The 21,282-nt window shown below is 32.8% G+C and overlaps 2 protein-coding genes across 2 annotated transcripts; both read left to right on the forward strand.

Annotated features, from left to right (window-relative positions):
* Window positions 1–5,307: 5,307 nt before the first annotated feature.
* LOC119607172 lies at window positions 5,308–8,105 on the forward strand. Its single transcript, XM_037960976.1, has 2 exons — window positions 5,308–5,782; window positions 5,827–8,105. The coding sequence occupies exons 1-2, from the start codon at window positions 5,308–5,310 to the stop codon at window positions 8,103–8,105; spliced, it is 2,754 nt and encodes a 917-aa protein (XP_037816904.1).
* Window positions 8,106–14,021: 5,916 nt separating this feature from the next.
* LOC119607173 lies at window positions 14,022–15,068 on the forward strand. Its single transcript, XM_037960978.1, has one exon. The coding sequence runs from the start codon at window positions 14,022–14,024 to the stop codon at window positions 15,066–15,068; it is 1,047 nt and encodes a 348-aa protein (XP_037816906.1).
* The last annotated feature ends 6,214 nt before the right edge of the window (window positions 15,069–21,282 follow it).

A 21,282-nucleotide genomic window follows, 5' to 3' on the forward strand; every position in this document is an offset into this window, starting at 1 on the left:
TTATGTATATAAATATGTACCTTTGTATTGGTTGCTATGGGAAATTTTGGATCGATTGTTACAATTTTAAACATAATTAATCTATAGATGGACAAAATAATATGTGACAAAATTTGTCGAATTATCTTTGGTAGTTTCTGAGAAAACTACTCAAGAATTGGGGAAAAAAACTTAATTTTTTTGAGGTAGTCTGAAATTTTTACTCATAACTTTTTACGTTGTGAACCGATTTTGCTGATTTTCAATACCAAACTGCTTAGGAAAACAATGAATATTCTCAGTGAATTTGGTTGATTTCATTTGCTTAGTTTTAACGTGAGCGTGTCTTAACCAGACAGACAAACAGACGGACATAGCTAAATCGACTTAGAATTTCATAAGGACCCAGAATATATAACTTTGTTCGGTATCAGATGACTTTTTTTTGGTGTTACACACGGAATGACAAACTTATATATACCCTCTATCACCACTGATGGTGGTGGAGGGTATAATACACTGTCTGTTGCCAAATTTCTTGAAAATAGGTTCATTTTTTTATATTTAGCCTAGAAATTTGGTGTTATAGCTGTTATTCAAAAAGTGAACATAAAAATGTGCGTAGCATCCAATCAATACCATATAGAGTTTTTTTTAACTTCTGAGGTTAGACCTTTTAAATGCCAAATTTTATGTAAATAAGTTCATTAGTTATGTAGTGAAAGAGTAAAAAAAGTCTCATATATATTTATTATTATATATTATAGGTTTTGAAGATGTAATGTGTCGTACTGTTCATTCCACAACATTCATTATAACAGATTTCATGAAAATCGGATCGGTAGTATTTTTGTATGCCTGTACGTAAATTTGGTTTAATAATTGTTTTACAAAAAGTTGGTGTAAAAAAGGGCGTGGCGTCCGATCCAGATCCTGAGATCGGTATATCAAATTTTATGTAAATCGGTTCAGTAGTTTTCTGTAAGTCTCGAATGAAAATTTTCTATAACAATTATATAGAAAAAAGTGAGCATAAGAAGAATCGTGACGTCAAATCATGATTTTATATATCCTATTGTTCCACTTTAGAATAGAACTATTACTGTTCTAAATTTCATGAAAATCGGTTCAGCAGTTTGTCCGTGAAAGCGTAACATACAGACTTTCTCTTTCATATAATTATAGGGTAAGATATAGTTAAGGATAATTTTATAAATAGTGGGTGTAGAAAGGTATGCAAAATTTCAGGTTAATCGGTTTAGTAGTTTTTGCATATTGCGATTGTAAAATTGGTGTAATAATAGTTTTACAAAAAGTGGGCGTAAAAAGGGGCGTGGCATCCGATAAAGGTCTTATATAGCCTATTGTTCCTTTTGGGGTTAGACCTATTAGCTGTCCAAATTTCATGTAAATCGGTTCAGAAGTTTTGCCGTGAAAGCGTAACAAACAAACAGTCTGTTTTATATAAATATAGGATTTAGGAAACTTTTTTTGAGAAATTATACTGAAATCAGCATTCTCAATCACTGGTAGGGAACTAAGGACACTTTCAAATTAGTTGTTTTATTTGTGCAGTTGATTTAAAGAACTGTTCAGTTTAAATTCGGTCACACTGTACTTTAATTGTAGTGCCCCTGGTGTATAGAGACAAAAGGGTTCGGGGCGTTTTATTGACTACAAAAATACGTACCATTAACCGTACAAAATTTCAAGTCATTTTCTTTCTATTTGAAAAAGTACGGGCAATTGAAGAAACTCTAAAACGATTATGAAGCATTCTGCACAAAATTATGAAAAATTTGGAACATTTCAAATTCCTTTAAAAATAATAAAATTAAGTTTTTTTCTGTTCTAAGAAATATGAAGAATATCGTTAGATGTACAAAGCAGATACCCAATTAATTTTACTTATTATTTGTATATGGTAAATGGAAAATGTGTGCTGGAGTTATTCAAAATTATTATTTAACTAGCTGCGCGAACCCGGCGTTGCCCGGGTTTCTTCTAAAATAAAATTATTCTGTCTGTAATGACTATACTTTTTTTAATAGATGTAAAAATTTAGCTTATAAGGATAAAAAAAATATTATATTTTTCTGCAGTCAGTTTCTGGTCAAAAATATCCCTTAAAAATTTACAAATTGAAAATGAGCTTTAATTAGGAAATTTTGACCAATTTTTAGAAAAATTTAAGAAACATTTTTTAGAAATTATACTGAAACCAGCATTCTCAATCACTGTTAGGGAACTAAGGACACTTTCAAATTAGTTCCCAGCAGAAATTTTCATTACCTAGTAATCTAGAAAGTAATATTGGAATCACGTGGAAACTAATTACTTTTGGGGTGAATAACTAATTATTTTTGTTCGACGAGGTTCAAATAATATGTACCTACCTTAAACAAATTAATAAATGGTTGCTAATTTGATTACAAAAACTTTGCGAAATAACTAGTTACAAATAAACCTACAAATATGTTATGTGATAGCTAGTTATTTTGGGCCGACTTTGTATGTAGAAAACAAAAAATAAAAAAATTCTCGGCCGGGATTTGAACCCAGGCATTCAGTTGTTTTCTATGTTTCTCACTCCAGCCGTTTACTCGATGCTCCATTAACATGTTGCTTTTTGTAATTTTGAAAACGGCATTTTACAAAAAAAAATAAAAAAATGAATGTCATTTTGAAAAAAAAAAAAATAAACAGTATCCAACAGGGCTCGAACCACGAACCCCCTGTTTGTTAAATAAACGACCTAGACAATTGAGCCATAACAAATCCAAATTGTTTTGTTCTTTACCAGTAATAACCTATTCAGCTAAATGAAATAATGTGGATGATAATGAACACTCATTACCAAGTAATGTATGAAATAACTACTGGCTATTACCAAAAATTTCAGATTTTTGCTGGGTTGTTTTGTTTTTCCCATGTGCAGACACTGTACTTTGAATTGTAATACCCTGGTGTATAGAGACAAAAGGCTTCGGGGCATTTTATTAACTACAAAAATACGTACCATTAACCGTACAAAATTTCAAGCAATTTTCTTTCTATTTGAAAAAGTACGGGCAATTGAAGAAACACTGAAATGATTATGAAGCATTCTGCACAAAATTATGAAAAATTTGGAAGATTTCAAATTCCTTTAAAAATAATAAAATTAAATTTTTCTCTGATCTAAAAAATATGAAGAATATCGTCAGATGTACAAAGCAGATACCCAAATAATTTTACTTATTATTTGTAAATGGTAAATGGAAAATGTGTGCTGGAGTTATTCAAAATTATTATTTAATTTGAAAAGCTTAGAATAAATACGGCGCTACACAGTGGGGCAGAATGGAATTTTTTTGGAAATAAATCTGGCATTTCTAAACGGCTGATCCGATCGGGATAAAATTTGGCGTGAGCGTAGCCAAGGAGTATTCGAGTTTAAGTTTTGAAGATGAACACTGCAGATGCCCCAGGGACGGCGCTGTGGCGGCTCAAAGTAGGGTACCTACGACATGTAAAATTTTTAAACTCGTGTCATTTTTTGTTTTTCACCCAAATACAAAGATTTTTATATTTTCTGAAAGCGCTCGACGAGATCTTCAAAAAACATGCTTGGACATACTACTTATCTTATAATATTTACAAAATTTACCATACCTTGGTCCGCCTTTTTTTGAATACCGGGCATAATTTTGGACCAAATGGACTCAATTTCTTTAAGAACATATAACAATTTTATAATTTTCTAAAAGGTATCTTTACGCAGAACGCTTTGGCGTAAAAAACTTGTCCTATTTTTTGAAAATGTTGCCACTGCGTCCTTCCGAATATGACCTACTTTTTATCAAAACTTCAACTTTGGGCGACATGTTCTAAAATCCCAAAGCTGGGATCAGAAAACTGAAAGCAGTTATGGAAACCTCAATATGTTTTCTATTTACTCCTAAAGTACTTTCCCAGCCCTGAAAGAAATGTGGACCCTATAGGCAAAAAAGTAAAAAATCCCATTTTTGGGATTTTCATTCCTATTTTTGGGAATTACGGGATGCCCTTTGACCTTTTCAAGCGTTGAAAATTTCACTGAGTTTTGTTCATAAATAAAGATTTTGTCATATATTACATATTTGTTTAATTTCTAAAACTATGATTTATATCAGAATTTTAATAGGGTCGCAGATAGCTACAACAATTTAGTCCATATTTATCCCTTAATATCTTTTTTTAGTTAGATATGGAAATTCTCGATTCTTTACAAAAATTTTCAAGTCAATATCTCAATTACATTCAAAAATATGTTCATTTAAACCTGTATCCTTTAATTTCATATTTTTCATATTTTAGTAAATATGACAGAACATATTTAAATCTTATATTTACCTATTTTCATTTTGTTTGCTTATCCTTATAATTGAAAGGTCCTATTATGCTTAAATTTTCAGAAATATATAACTATTTTTTACCTAAATTTTTTCGACAGATCATTTCGTTCTGTTTCGTTTATGATCATGTAGGTAAAAATATACAGGTAATGATAATTTCGATTCATTCTGTTGGAGAATCAGTATTTTATTTTATTTATTTTAACTTTTAATTATAAATTTCCTATTGGGGTTTCTGAAAATGTAACACTTATCATTAAACTCACATTTGCTATCTCTTTACCTCAATATTAAAATATAACCAGTATTTTTAAGCTGCTTTTAATTTATGTAATGTACATCATGTTAATTACATTGTTCATTCTCATTGTATTTTTTGTATTAATTATATATTTCTTCCTTTAATCTACCTACTTCTGTACTTAAGTATAATAACGGTTTTTATTTACACTGATTTTGGAATTTTTGGTACATATTAACTACTGGTACATTAAACTGAGAACATTATAATATCATCTGCCTTGCTGCGTAATTAAGTCTAAAGCCGAGCTGCTTAATAATCGAATTTAAGTTTGATAAAGTTTACAGCCAAGCTGCTTATTTAATAAATTTAAGTTAAAATCAAAAGTGTAGTTTGATTAATTCTCATACATTAAAATTGGTGCCGAAACCCGGGAAATACCCATTTGTAATAAAATATCATAGCCGCTTGTAATTGAACTCTGATTGTGGAAACTTCTTGGAATTGGATTCATCTTGGTGGACTTATGAGAAGGCTTTTATTTTTTGAACGATTCCGCTATCAACCGAAGCCAAATAAATAAACCAGCTTTGCATTTATCTTGCTTGTATTTGAAATTGTATTTCGATCGATTCCAGGATTATTTAATCGGAAAATTTTGGTTTGAAATCATAATAAACCGTATATATAAATCTTAATTTTGTATTAAGAATGGAAGACATTTCAAATATAATTGAAGACCAACGTGGGTTATTAGACAATTTAAAACGAACATCTCAGAGGTTTGATAGTAAATCTAGGGTTCTAAAGACACGAGGTTATGTTCAAACCATTTTGGAAGCTATAGAATCAGTATGTCAGCAGTTTACAGATACACACCATCTTATTAGTTTAATTCGAGAAAGGTCCATTAGGTCAGATGATGTACCCTATTTTTCTGAAGAAATTTTTGAGGAATTTCAAGATTTCTTTCAAATGTTTAAAGGAAGATTGCTAGATATTAATGCTGAGACTCAGCAACCTCATTCGCCAATATTTCACTCAAGCACATTTCATGCATCAACATCTAGGCAAAATACGACGATACCAGCTGAAGCACGATTGCCCAAAATTGATATACCAACCTTTTCTGGAGACTACCTGTCTTGGATCTCATATAGAGATATGTTCGTATCATTAGTACATAGTAATGTGTCATTATCAAAGATACAGAAATAGTATTTCCTTAAGGGTCTTGCTCTGGTACTCCACTAGACATTGTTAATGAATATCCAGCTTCTGAGGAAAATTACGACTTAGCATGGGATGCTCTTAATAGGCGTTATCACAATCGTAGAAAAATTGTTAGCACCCTATTATCTAAACTGTTCTCAATTCCGAATTCCAATGGTACTGCCGAAAGTATACAGAATATTTTGGATACTACACGCAATTGTTTAGCTCTAATAAATACTTTAGGAGTCACAAAGGAAACCTATGATGCAATTATAATACACATCACTGTAAATCGCCTTGACGTTCAATCAAGAAAGGAGTGGGAACAGTCGCTTAAAGCCACAGTAGAAATTCCTAAGATCAGAGAACTTTTTAGTTTTTTGGAAACATCGTTTAGGACACTTGAATCTCTCGCAGAACCTACTCAGTCAATTTCGCGTGCAAAGACATACCCAAACTCTAGAAATAATTTTCGTAGAAATATCCATATAACAACTTCGAACGATGATAGCAATTGCCCATGCTGCAACAGACGTCATTTCTTATACAAATGTTTTAAATTTATATCTATGCCATCGAACGAAAAACGTGAACTTATGAAAACCAAACGAATTTGTCATAATTGTTTGAATGTTGGTCACTTTAGTCGCGAATGCCGCTCAACAGCTCGTTGCCAGACATGCCAACAAAAACACCACACCATAGTTCATAATGAATTTACAACATCAGCGTCTACGGACCAAATATCGTCTAATAGATCAGAGACAACAGAGAACTCTTCCAATATTGCAATACACTGTAGTGCACTCGCAAAACCTCAAGTTTTATTAGCCACAATGCGAGTTAGTGTTAAAACATACTATGGAACTTTTTCCCTCAGGGCAATGTTAGACCACTGTGCCCAAGCCACACTTATTACTGAAAATGCATCACAAACTTTAAGATTACAGTCCTTTAAAACATTTGCTCAAATTAGTGGAGTTTGTATAAATAAATCTATTACTACTCATAAATATGTAAATTTAGTACTGCAATCTAGAACAGAACCTAGTTTTGAATTGAAATGTAGTGCTCTTGTTGTACCGTCCATCACACATTACCAACCTATACCAACAAATAAGGGAAAACTTCCAAATATCGATAATTTTCAATTAGCTGACCCAGAATTCTTAAATCCTGGAGAAATTGATTTACTACTGGGTGGAGATGTTTATGGTGAGATAATTTTACCCGATCAAAAGAAATTTGAAAATAATATTTTCTTACAGTACACCCACTTTGGGTGGGTTGTATCAGGACCCACTTCTAAATTCGTTTATAGCGACCTCATTAATGTGAATATTTGCTCATTAGAAGAACAATTAAAGGCCTTTTGGCTTCAAGAAGAATTACTAGAAAAGAGAAAGTGGACAGAAGAAGAAGAACTTTGTGAAAGATATTTTAAGGCAACAACAACAAGAGATAGCACGGGTCGATACAAAGTTGCTTTGCCGTTTAAAAATATAATTAAAGGTGAACCAATGCCAATGTTTAGTATGACTGATTATAGCGCACTTTCACGATTGAAAAATATAGAAGCAAAATGTAAACAAAATCCTAAATTTGGGGACGCTTATTATAAATTTATGACTGAATATGAAAACTTAGATCACATGAAAGCGGTTGGTGTATATCCCAATGATTTGGGAAGAAATTGCTACTTTTTACCACACCATGGAGTTTGGAGGGAAAGTAGTTCTACAACGAAATTAAGAGTAGTGTTTGACGGTAGCGCTAAAAATTGTACAAAATCTTCATTAAATGATGAATTGGCTGCAGGGCCAGCACTTCAAAATGATTTACCTACTACTGTTATACGTTGGAGACGCTTTAAAGTTGGCTTTCGATCAGACTTAGAAAAAATGTTTCGCCAAATTAATGTTATAAATGACCACCAAAAGTACCAACAAATATTGTGGCGTAAAAGTGCCAATAGTGATATCAATATCTACAAATTATCGACAGTTACCTACGGTACAACTTCTGCCCCTTTTCTGTCTATGAGAGTACTACATCAATTAGCAGAAGATGAGACTGAAAATTATCCAACAGCAAGTAAAGTGCTCATCTCTGATACATACGTTGATGATATAATTTCAGGTGCTGATAGTTACGATGAAGCTATTCTGCTACAACAACAGTTGTCTAAAATGTTAAAAAAGGGTGGTTTTACACTAAGAAAGTGGATCTCTAATGACAGACAATTTATTAGTAGTATACCTATTGAATATAGAGAGATTAAGGACGTATTTTAAATAGATAAAACCGACAGTGTTAAAGCTCTAGGTCTGGAATGGAATGTCAACACAGACTCTTTCTCTTTTAAAGTTAACTTTAAGCGTAATGATACAGTAACCAAAAGAAGTATACTTTCTGATGCTGCAAAATTATATGATCCGTTAGGGTGACTGTCCCCATCAACAATTAAGGCAAAGATAATGTTTCAAAGGTTGTGGTTGTTAGGAGTTGACTGGAATGACCCCCTTCCTCAACATATAGCATCCGAGTGGCTAACATATATGGAAAATTTAAAAGGATTAGAAATTATTAAAATACCTAGATGGATCGGATTAGTTAAAACAGCTAAACTTGAGCTACACGCATTTAGTGATGCGTCCACATTAGCGTTTTCAGCCGTAGTTTATTCTAAAGTTACTGCTGTTGATGGTAATTCCGTAATAAGTCTCCTACAAGCTAAAACAAAAGTAAGTCCTCTTAAAAGACTATCTATTCCAAGGCTAGAATTATGTGGCGCTACACTTTTAGTCAAGTTAGTTAATAAAATCCATACAAAATTTGAACATAAAATTGATAATATCACTTATTGGACTGACAATACAACCGTTTTATGCTGGATAAGAGGTCAATCTTCGAAATGGACAGTTTACGTTGGTAATAGAGTGGCTGAGATTCAAAGGTTTTCAAACGCAGAGCAGTGGAAATATATAGCATCCAATGAGAATCCTGCCGATTGTGCGTCCAGAGGCATACTCCCAAGCGATCTTGCTAAAAATGATATGTGGTGGGCGGGCCCTAAATGGTTGAAAGAGAACATACAAAACTGGCCACTACAACCCTCGTTAAATTATGAAACTGCTGAGGAAATATCTAAGTCATATGTAACAATAAATGCTTCAACTAATACAACTGTTAAAAATAAATATCCATATATATTTCAACTCTATTCGTCTTTAGAAAAACTTGTTAGAATAACCTCTTATATTTATCGATTTCAATATAACATAATGATTCAAAAACGACATAAACAAAATCAAGCAATAGATAAATGTAAGATGACTGGTTTTCTCACCACAATTGAACAAAGAGCTTCACTTGGACGAAATAAGTGAATTACAAAAATATGGAAAGCTATCGGTCAATAATCACCTTCCACGCTTGTGTCCATTTATTGATTCTGAGAATATATTACGTGTGGGAGGACGGTTACAAAATTCTAATTTGGCTTATTCTTCAAAACATCCAATTTTGCTTAAAAAACAAAACCCAATGTCAACTCTTATATTTACAGATGCGCATATAAAAACCTTGCATGGGTCTCTTTTACAGATGCAATCGTACGTAGCGAGAAAGTACTGGATTTTATATGGTCGAAATTTGGCAAAAATGGTAATACGATGTTGCACAAAGTGTTTCAAATATAACGCTAAAGCATCGCAACAAATGATGGGTAACCTTCCTACTGTACGTTTAACGCCTTCTCGTCCATTTAAACATAGCGGTGTCGATTATGCAGGACCCATAATTATCAAACAGTCAACTGCGAGAAATGCGGTTACAACGAAAGGGTACATATGTCTCTTTATTTGTATGGTAACAAAGGCATTACACTTAGAAGCCGTTACGAATCTGTCAACGGAAGCATTCTTGGCTGCATTCCGCAGATTTTCTTCTCGTCGTGGAAAATGTACAGATCTGTACTCTGATTGCGGTACGAATTTCATTGGTGCAAATAAAGAACTGCAGATTTTATATAACCGAAATAAGTCGTCGCTACCAGAGGAATTGCTAGAAATACTGGCTGCTGATGGAACTCAGTGGCATTTTATACCACCAGCTACACCAAATTTCGGCGGTCTTTGGGAAGCCGGCGTTAAGTCGACAAAGTACCATCTTAAACGTTTACTAGATTGCAAGGTTGTTACTTATGAAGAATTAAGCACTTTTCTGGCTCAAATAGAAAGTAAATCTAGGGTTCTAAAGACACGAGGTTATGTTCAAACCATTTTGGAAGCTATAGAATCAGTATGTCAGCAGTTTACAGATACACACCATCTTATTAGTTTAATTCGAGAAAGGTCCATTAGGTCAGATGATGTACCCTATTTTTCTGAAGAAATTTTTGAGGAATTTCAAGATTTCTTTCAAATGTTTAAAGGAAGATTGCTAGATATTAATGCTGAGACTCAGCAACCTCATTCGCCAATATTTCACTCAAGCACATTTCATGCATCAACATCTAGGCAAAATACGACGATACCAGCTGAAGCACGATTGCCCAAAATTGATATACCAACCTTTTCTGGAGACTACCTGTCTTGGATCTCATATAGAGATATGTTCGTATCATTAGTACATAGTAATGTGTCATTATCAAAGATACAGAAATAGTATTTCCTTAAGGGTTCTTGCTCTGGTACTCCACTAGACATTGTTAATGAATATCCAGCTTCTGAGGAAAATTACGACTTAGCATGGGATGCTCTTAATAGGCGTTATCACAATCGTAGAAAAATTGTTAGCACCCTATTATCTAAACTGTTCTCAATTCCGAATTCCAATGGTACTGCCGAAAGTATACAGAATATTTTGGATACTACACGCAATTGTTTAGCTCTAATAAATACTTTAGGAGTCACAAAGGAAACCTATGATGCAATTATAATACACATCACTGTAAATCGCCTTGACGTTCAATCAAGAAAGGAGTGGGAACAGTCGCTTAAAGCCACAGTAGAAATTCCTAAGATCAGAGAACTTTTTAGTTTTTTGGAAACATCGTTTAGGACACTTGAATCTCTCGCAGAACCTACTCAGTCAATTTCGCGTGCAAAGACATACCCAAACTCTAGAAATAATTTTCGTAGAAATATCCATATAACAACTTCGAACGATGATAGCAATTGCCCATGCTGCAACAGACGTCATTTCTTATACAAATGTTTTAAATTTATATCTATGCCATCGAACGAAAAACGTGAACTTATGAAAACCAAACGAATTTGTCATAATTGTTTGAATGTTGGTCACTTTAGTCGCGAATGCCGCTCAACAGCTCGTTGCCAGACATGCCAACAAAAACACCACACCATAGTTCATAATGAATTTACAACATCAGCGTCTACGGACCAAATATCGTCTAATAGATCAGAGACAACAGAGAACTCTTCCAATATTGCAATACACTGTAGTGCACTCGCAAAACCTCAAGTTTTATTAGCCACAATGCGAGTTAGTGTTAAAACATACTATGGAACTTTTTCCCTCAGGGCAATGTTAGACCACTGTGCCCAAGCCACACTTATTACTGAAAATGCATCACAAACTTTAAGATTACAGTCCTTTAAAACATTTGCTCAAATTAGTGGAGTTTGTATAAATAAATCTATTACTACTCATAAATATGTAAATTTAGTACTGCAATCTAGAACAGAACCTAGTTTTGAATTGAAATGTAGTGCTCTTGTTGTACCGTCCATCACACATTACCAACCTATACCAACAAATAAGGGAAAACTTCCAAATATCGATAATTTTCAATTAGCTGACCCAGAATTCTTAAATCCTGGAGAAATTGATTTACTACTGGGTGGAGATGTTTATGGTGAGATAATTTACCCGATCAAAAGAAATTTGAAAATAATATTTTCTTACAGTACACCCACTTTGGGTGGGTTGTATCAGGACCCACTTCTAAATTCGTTTATAGCGACCTCATTAATGTGAATATTTGCTCATTAGAAGAACAATTAAAGGCCTTTTGGCTTCAAGAAGAATTACTAGAAAAGAGAAAGTGGACAGAAGAAGAAGAACTTTGTGAAAGATATTTTAAGGCAACAACAACAAGAGATAGCACGGGTCGATACAAAGTTGCTTTGCCGTTTAAAAATATAATTAAAGGTGAACCAATGCCAATGTTTAGTATGACTGATTATAGCGCACTTTCACGATTGAAAAATATAGAAGCAAAATGTAAACAAAATCCTAAATTTGGGGACGCTTATTATAAATTTATGACTGAATATGAAAACTTAGATCACATGAAAGCGGTTGGTGTATATCCCAATGATTTGGGAAGAAATTGCTACTTTTTACCACACCATGGAGTTTGGAGGGAAAGTAGTTCTACAACGAAATTAAGAGTAGTGTTTGACGGTAGCGCTAAAAATTGTACAAAATCTTCATTAAATGATGAATTGGCTGCAGGGCCAGCACTTCAAAATGATTTACCTACTACTGTTATACGTTGGAGACGCTTTAAAGTTGGCTTTCGATCAGACTTAGAAAAAATGTTTCGCCAAATTAATGTTATAAATGACCACCAAAAGTACCAACAAATATTGTGGCGTAAAAGTGCCAATAGTGATATCAATATCTACAAATTATCGACAGTTACCTACGGTACAACTTCTGCCCCCTTTACGATGAAGCTATTCTGCTACAACAACAGTTGTCTAAAATGTTAAAAAAGGGTGGTTTTACACTAAGAAAGTGGATCTCTAATGACAGACAATTTATTAGTAGTATACCTATTGAATATAGAGAGATTAAGGACGTATTTTAAATAGATAAAACCGACAGTGTTAAAGCTCTAGGTCTGGAATGGAATGTCAACACAGACTCTTTCTCTTTTAAAGTTAACTTTAAGCGTAATGATACAGTAACCAAAAGAAGTATACTTTCTGATGCTGCAAAATTATATGATCCGTTAGGGTGACTGTCCCCATCAACAATTAAGGCAAAGATAATGTTTCAAAGGTTGTGGTTGTTAGGAGTTGACTGGAATGACCCCCTTCCTCAACATATAGCATCCGAGTGGCTAACATATATGGAAAATTTAAAAGGATTAGAAATTATTAAAATACCTAGATGGATCGGATTAGTTAAAACAGCTAAACTTGAGCTACACGCATTTAGTGATGCGTCCACATTAGCGTTTTCAGCCGTAGTTTATTCTAAAGTTACTGCTGTTGATGGTAATTCCGTAATAAGTCTCCTACAAGCTAAAACAAAAGTAAGTCCTCTTAAAAGACTATCTATTCCAAGGCTAGAATTATGTGGCGCTACACTTTTAGTCAAGTTAGTTAATAAAATCCATACAAAATTTGAACATAAAATTGATAATATCACTTATTGGACTGACAATACAACCGTTTTATGCTGGATAAGAGGTCAATCTTCGAAATGGACAGTTTACGTTGGTAATAGAGTGGCTGAGATTCAAAGGTTTTCAAACGCAGAGCAGTGGAAATATATAGCATCCAATGAGAATCCTGCCGATTGTGCGTCCAGAGGCATACTCCCAAGCGATCTTGCTAAAAATGATATGTGGTGGGCGGGCCCTAAATGGTTGAAAGAGAACATACAAAACTGGCCACTACAACCCTCGTTAAATTATGAAACTGCTGAGGAAATATCTAAGTCATATGTAACAATAAATGCTTCAACTAATACAACTGTTAAAAATAAATATCCATATATATTTCAACTCTATTCGTCTTTAGAAAAACTTGTTAGAATAACCTCTTATATTTATCGATTTCAATATAACATAATGATTCAAAAACGACATAAACAAAATCAAGCAATAGATAAATGTAAGATGACTGGTTTTCTCACCACAATTGAACAAAGAGCTTCACTTGGACGAAATAAGTGAATTACAAAAATATGGAAAGCTATCGGTCAATAATCACCTTCCACGCTTGTGTCCATTTATTGATTCTGAGAATATATTACGTGTGGGAGGACGGTTACAAAATTCTAATTTGGCTTATTCTTCAAAACATCCAATTTTGCTTAAAAAACAAAACCCAATGTCAACTCTTATATTTACAGATGCGCATATAAAAACCTTGCATGGGTCTCTTTTACAGATGCAATCGTACGTAGCGAGAAAGTACTGGATTTTATATGGTCGAAATTTGGCAAAAATGGTAATACGATGTTGCACAAAGTGTTTCAAATATAACGCTAAAGCATCGCAACAAATGATGGGTAACCTTCCTACTGTACGTTTAACGCCTTCTCGTCCATTTAAACATAGCGGTGTCGATTATGCAGGACCCATAATTATCAAACAGTCAACTGCGAGAAATGCGGTTACAACGAAAGGGTACATATGTCTCTTTATTTGTATGGTAACAAAGGCATTACACTTAGAAGCCGTTACGAATCTGTCAACGGAAGCATTCTTGGCTGCATTCCGCAGATTTTCTTCTCGTCGTGGAAAATGTACAGATCTGTACTCTGATTGCGGTACGAATTTCATTGGTGCAAATAAAGAACTGCAGATTTTATATAACCGAAATAAGTCGTCGCTACCAGAGGAATTGCTAGAAATACTGGCTGCTGATGGAACTCAGTGGCATTTTATACCACCAGCTACACCAAATTTCGGCGGTCTTTGGGAAGCCGGCGTTAAGTCGACAAAGTACCATCTTAAACGTTTACTAGATTGCAAGGTTGTTACTTATGAAGAATTAAGCACTTTTCTGGCTCAAATAGAAAGTTGTCTAAATTCTAGACCTCTGTGTCCATTAAACAATGATCCAACTGATGCTAATGCTTTGACACCATCTCATTTTCTAATCGGAGAAGCAACAAACTGTATACCAGAGGAAAATTTATTAGACTGCAACATTAATCGACTCACAAGATGGAAGGCAATTGAAAAACTTAAACAACATTTTTGGCACCGTTGGAGAAATGAATGGTTGTGTCGTTTACAATCTAGGCCTAAGTGGTTGAAACCAAAAGGAAATACTAAAGTGGGAGATCTTGTACTTATTATTGATGAACGCTGCCCACCTGGAACATGGCCGTTAGCTCGCGTGAAGGAAGTGCATCCTGGTGCAGATGGTATCGTACGAGTGGTTACTATACAATCCCATGGAAAAATCTTTAAGCGACCCGTTTCAAAAATTGCATTTTTGCCGTCAGATGAAGATTATGAAAAGCTAAGAAATAACTCTGACTGAAGAACAGTTGTTCTTGGAGGGGGAAAATGTTGGAGAATCAGTATTTTATTTTATTTATTTTAACTTTTAATTATAAATTTCCTATTGGGGTTTCTGAAAATGTAACACTTATCATTAAACTCACATTTGCTATCTCTTTACCTCAATATTAAAATATAACCAGTATTTTTAAGCTGCTGTTAATTTATGTAATGTACATCATGTTAATTACATTGTTCATTCTCATTGTAATTTTTGTATTAATTATATATTTCTTCCTTTAATCTACCTACTTCTGTACTTAAGTATAATAACGGTTTTTATTTACACTGATTTTGGAATTTTTGGTACATATTAACTACGACTTAAAATTATATTACTATTCATGATTTTTTGATACTCTGTTAAAAAACATTAAACTGAGAACATTATAATATCATCTGCCTTGCTGTGTAATTAAGTCTAAAGCCGAGCTGCTTAATAATCGAATTTAAGTTTGATAAAGTTTACAGCCAAGCTGCTTATTTAATAAATTTAAGTTAAAATCAAAAGTGTAGTTTGATTAATTGTCATACCCATTCACTAATAAGAAATATCAATGACTGAATTACAGGTTATAGTAATATAGTCCTAAATGTTAATATGTAGACAATTCGTAATTTTTTACTTTGGAATACCTGTATCGGAAATGACAAGAATTGGTATATAAGTAAACTTCTCAGATTTTAAGTACCATATTTAATAAATCTACAATGAAGATTACATTAAAGTACGAAGAGTTGTGTTCCGTTTTATGGAGTGTATCTTCAAAAGGGCCAGAAAGAATTGAAGACATTTCAAATTATATAAAAACTACATATAGTAGAAAAGTAGACAAAACAAGCATATCAGAAATTGAAAACTTTTTGATGTAAAAAGTAAGTCTGTGGATGGAAATCAAAAGAAATTTCGATTAAAAGTTTGTAGTTGGATGGAAACTACTACGGAAATCTCAACTTACAACACATCAACAGGAGCGCCTTGCAAGTCATGTTCAAGGTCAAGACTTATGTTCAAGGTAAAAAAAAGAGGGTCACACAAAAACTTTTTTCAATATCAAATGAGGAAATTGCTGATACATTTAACGAAATGCTGAAAAAGGAAAACCAACCTATGGATGTCGTACATATTGCAACTATTCTTCCTTAAGCGAATTGTGGAAAGTATACCAACTCCAACATCACAATCAAATTTTACTGAAGAGGAAGCAATATCGCTTATGTTGGAACTGGGTCTCAGTCGAAATAAGTACCAAATATTAAGGAAAGCTCTGCATGAAAAAGGACACAATATATTTCCATCATACAAGGCGATCCAGGAAAAAAAACAAACTATCCTACCATCACCTATTGCTGTTAATGATGTGGAAGCTTGTATTGATATATCATCTTTGCTCGAAAACACAGCATCAAGAATTGTGTCAGACTTTTCAGAAGACCAACTAAGTAAAATTCATAACTGTGATGTTGTCTTAATGTGTAAGTGGGGATGTGACGGTTTATCAGCACTTCCAGAATACAAACAAGCTTGTGGAAGTCGGACATTAGCAGACTACAAAAGTGTATTTATGTCACCATTAGTGCCATTACGAATTCGTTCATATTCCCTTAATCCATCATCGTCAAGCATCGGAAATTCATTTGAAGATATATGGATCAATACAACTCCGGGTTCAAAAAATTTTTGTAGGCCCATTGGATTTGAATATATAAAGGAGTCAAAGAAAACAACAAAATATTTAGTGGAATATTTAAAAGATGAAATAAATTCACTGGAGCCCATTTGCATAAAAATAAAGGAATTCTCTATTAACGTATCATATCAGCTAAGCTTAACAATGATTGATGGAAAGGTCAGCAATGCCATAACAGAAACTTCTTCCTTCTTGAGATGCTCAATATGTAATGAGAAAAAGTCGCAATTCTCAAATATAAACAAAAGCAGAAGTATTAATGAAGAAGTCCTGTCTTTCGGAATTTCACCACTTCATGCCAGAATACGATTTTTGGATTACTTTTTACACATAGCATACGACCTCAAATATAGAAGTGTGCCAGAGAATCTTACTAAATCAACAAAAAATAATGAAGAATTGAAAGAACTGAGAGCTGCGGAAAAAAGCAGAATCCAAGAAGAATTTAAAGTTCAGATGGGATTAAACATCGACAAACCACTTCCAAGTTGCGGTAGTACAAATGACGGTAATACGGAGAGAATGTTTTTTCGTGATTTTGAAATTACTTCAAAAATAACTGGAATCGACAAGGAGTTGCTTCGAAGAGTTAACACTATTTTAATGGCACTGAATAGTAAACATAAAATTAATGGAAATCGATTTGGGGAATATACATCTGAAATTTCTAAATTACTTGTATCTCTGTATCCATGGAGGGAACTAACACCAACAGTACACAAAGTATTGTGTCATGGTCAAATAATAATTGAATCTAATATTCTTCCACTTGGAGAGTTAACAGAAGAAGCCCAGGAAGCGAGGAATCGAGATTTTAAGCATGTTCAACTATTCAGCTCAAGAAAATGCTCCAGGCAATCACAGAATGAAGATATTTTTAATAGTTTACTTCTATCTTCTGATCCTGTTCTTTCAACTATGCGAAAAAGATGGATTTGTTATAAAACTCTATCATCTCAAAACAAGGAAGATTTAAAGGACTTATATTACCTTCTGGATATGTATACCGATATGATAGATTATTTTATAGAAAATAAGTAGTGTTAGGAATTAACTATATAAGTAGGTTGTAAGAATTAATTGTATTATGTTTAAGATAAACAGTTCAAATAAAAATAGCTATTATACTAACTGATGATATTGTATTAGATTGTGTTTTATGTTTCGGTGGGCGGGAAAGGTGGTTTGTGTGGGGTGATTTAGGTGTTGTTGTGCGTGGCTCATAATAAAATTATAATTTTTTTATTGTATATACAATTTTATAGTCTTTAATAAAATAATTAACTAAATAATTTTTAAAAATTGTCCAAATATTTTATTCAACACCAAATGTATGTTCTGTCATACTTAATACTAAAATATGAAAAAGATGAAATTAAAGGACACAGGTTTAAATGAACATATTTTTGAATGTTATTGGAGATATTGGCTTGAAATTTTTTGTAAAGGGTCGAGAATTTCCATATCTAACTAAAAAATGATATTAAGGGATAAATATGGACTAAATTGTTGTAGTTATCTGCGACCCTATTAAAATTTTGATATAAATCATAGTTTTAGAAATTAAACAAATATGTAATATATGACAAAATCTTTATTTATGAATAAAACTCAATGAAATTTTCAACGCTTGTTAAATTTGTCATTTCAAATAAGAAAATGCAAAAAAAAAATTGAAAAGGTCAAAGGGCATCCCGCAATTCCCAAAAATAGGAATGAAAATCCCAAAAATGAAATTTTTACTTTTTTGCCCACAGGGTCCACATTTCTTTCAGGGCTGGGAAAATACTTTTGGAGTAAATAGAAAACATATTGAGGTTTCCAAAACTGCTTTCAGTTTTCTGATCCCAGCTTTGGGATTTTAGAACATGTCGCCCAAAGTTGAAGTTTTGATAAAAAATAGGTCTTATTCGGAAGGACGCAGTGGCAACATTTTCAAAAAATAGGACAAGTTTTTTTACGCCAAAGCGTTCTGCGTAAAGATACCTTTTAGAAAACTATAAAATTGTTATATGTTCTTAAAGAAAATTTTATTTTATTAATAAAAGAGTTAAGACACATTTTTGGCAAAAAACGGCAAAAATCTAAAATTTTTTGAATTTTTAAATTAAAAAACGTACGTTTTTGGATCTGTAAATGATATTGATCTGAAATTTTTTGTATATTATTGGAAATTTTGTTGTCTAACTAACAAGAAAAAATTGAGTCCATTTGGTCCAAAATTACGCCCGGTATTCAAAAAAAGGCGGACCAAGGTATGGTAAATTTTGTATCACTAAATTTTTAAATGCCTATAACTCGGATATTATAAGAGATAAGTAGTATGTCCAAGCATGTTTTTTCAAGATCTCGTCGAGCGCTTTCAGAAAATATAAAAATCTTTGTATTTGGATGAAAAACAAATGGCACGAGTTTAAAAATTTTACATGTTCATCTTCAAAACTTAAACTCGAATACTCCTTGGCTACGCTCACGCCAAATTTTATCCCGATCGGATCAGCCGTTTAGAAATGCCAGATTTATTTCCAAAAAATTTCGATTCTGCCCCACTGTGCGCTACATACAGAAAAAGTTGTGCAGAATTTTTGGTTGATAATTTTCAAAATATATAAAAAATATCAAAAGATCAATTTATCCAAATTTTATATGAACAATGCTTTCTATGCATAGTTTGAGATGTCTACCTATTTAAGATTTGCAAAAGTGCAGTCTTTCGGGGCACTCTAATGAGTAGTCAAATACATATCTTCATGGTTTTTTAGATTTGAGCTGCATTTGAAAAATGGCAGCCGAATTTATATCAAGATAATTTTTTGATGGCATATTTACCTGATCATAGATTTTTATTGTTATCTCGATTAACAATAAATTTAATTTTTTATTTTTGATATAAAACTCGATTTGTATGGAAAATATGAGTGATTACGGTGTTAAAGGAAGGAACCACTGCCGATTTAAAATTCGAATTTAAGTGAAAATGTAATATGATTATATTATTTTCCCTATTTTAGAAGCGGTTTTTGTTCAGTAGTTTTTATTCAGCATACAAATGTGGCACCGTAGACATTCATTTAAGATCTAATAAAGATTCTGTTTTAAAATTGTTATTTTCTGAGAATATTCAGCAGATTTAATTAAATAATAATTCTCATATTATATATCATGTTCTTTAGCATTATAAATGTAACAAAAAGTGGACGGAAAAAGGTCATTGCATTTCATGGTGATAGATGGTATATATAACTTTGTCTTTATTCATGATCCTTATGAAATTCTAAATCGATTTAGCTATGTCCGTCTGTCTGTCTGTGTAAAACACGCTCACGTTAAAACAAAGCAATAAATATTTACGAAACTCACCCAAAACATTCCTTATTATCCGGTCCAGTTTGGTATTGAAAATCAGTAAAAGCGGTTCACAACGTAAAAAGTTATGATTAAAAATTTCAGACTACCTCGAAAAAAATAAAGTTTTTTTCCCAATTCTTAAGTAGTTTTCTCAGAAACTACCAACAATATTTCGATGAATTTTTTCAGACAATATTTTTTGTGCCAGGGATCTAGTATGTTCAAACTCATAACAATTGGTCCAATATTTCCCATAGCCCCCATACAAAGGTGTATATTCCCGGATATAAGTTTATCGTTAATAACTCCCTCAAATATATCGGTATCAACACAAAATTGTGTACATACAAATATAATATGAATAGAAATCACCAACGTAGATCTCAGTCGGTCTACAATTGGTCATAGCTCCCATATAAGGTCCACTTCCAAAAATCACCTAAACACACGTATTTTATTGACAAATAAAAATAAAGCTTTCGTGATAAAATTCGAGCTGAATATGTTTTATGTACATACAAATCTTTCTACCAAATTTCTTTTCGGATCGGTCCATTATTAGTCATAGCTCCCATATAAGGCTCTCTTCCGAAAATCATTTAAACTCACATATTTAATTGTCAAATAAAGGTATCTTGATAAAATTCGACACAAATATGTTTCGTCTTTATATGAATCACTCTACGAATTTTTTTTCGGATAAGACCATAATGATCATAGCTCCCATATAGGGTCCACTTCCGAAAAACATTTAAACGCATATGTTTCGTTGATACATTTTCCCCGGATCGGTCCATTATTGGTCATAGCTCCCATATAAGGCTCTCTTCCGAAAATCATTTAAACTCATACATATATTCATTGTTAAATAAAGCTATCTTGATAAAATTCGACACAAATATGTTTTGTGTACATACATATGGATCACTCTACGAATTTTTTCTGGAGAGGCCCGTAATTGGTCGTAGCTCCTATGTGAAGTCAAGTTATCTAAAAACAAGTTAGGTTGCTATATTCGGCACTGCCGAATCTTAAATACCCTCCACCTGCAAACTACTTTTTATTAAAACCCAAAATAAATATGTTATAGAGCCGAATTTATAGTTTATACTAAAGAAATAAATTTTACTTAAGTATTAAAGTACATACTAAGTA

Source organism: Lucilia sericata, unplaced genomic scaffold (genome assembly GCF_015586225.1).
Source record: "Lucilia sericata isolate MDLA Ls3-8-SP2 unplaced genomic scaffold, ASM1558622v1 Contig000667F_arrow, whole genome shotgun sequence".
Lineage (NCBI taxonomy): Eukaryota > Metazoa > Arthropoda > Insecta > Diptera > Calliphoridae > Lucilia > Lucilia sericata.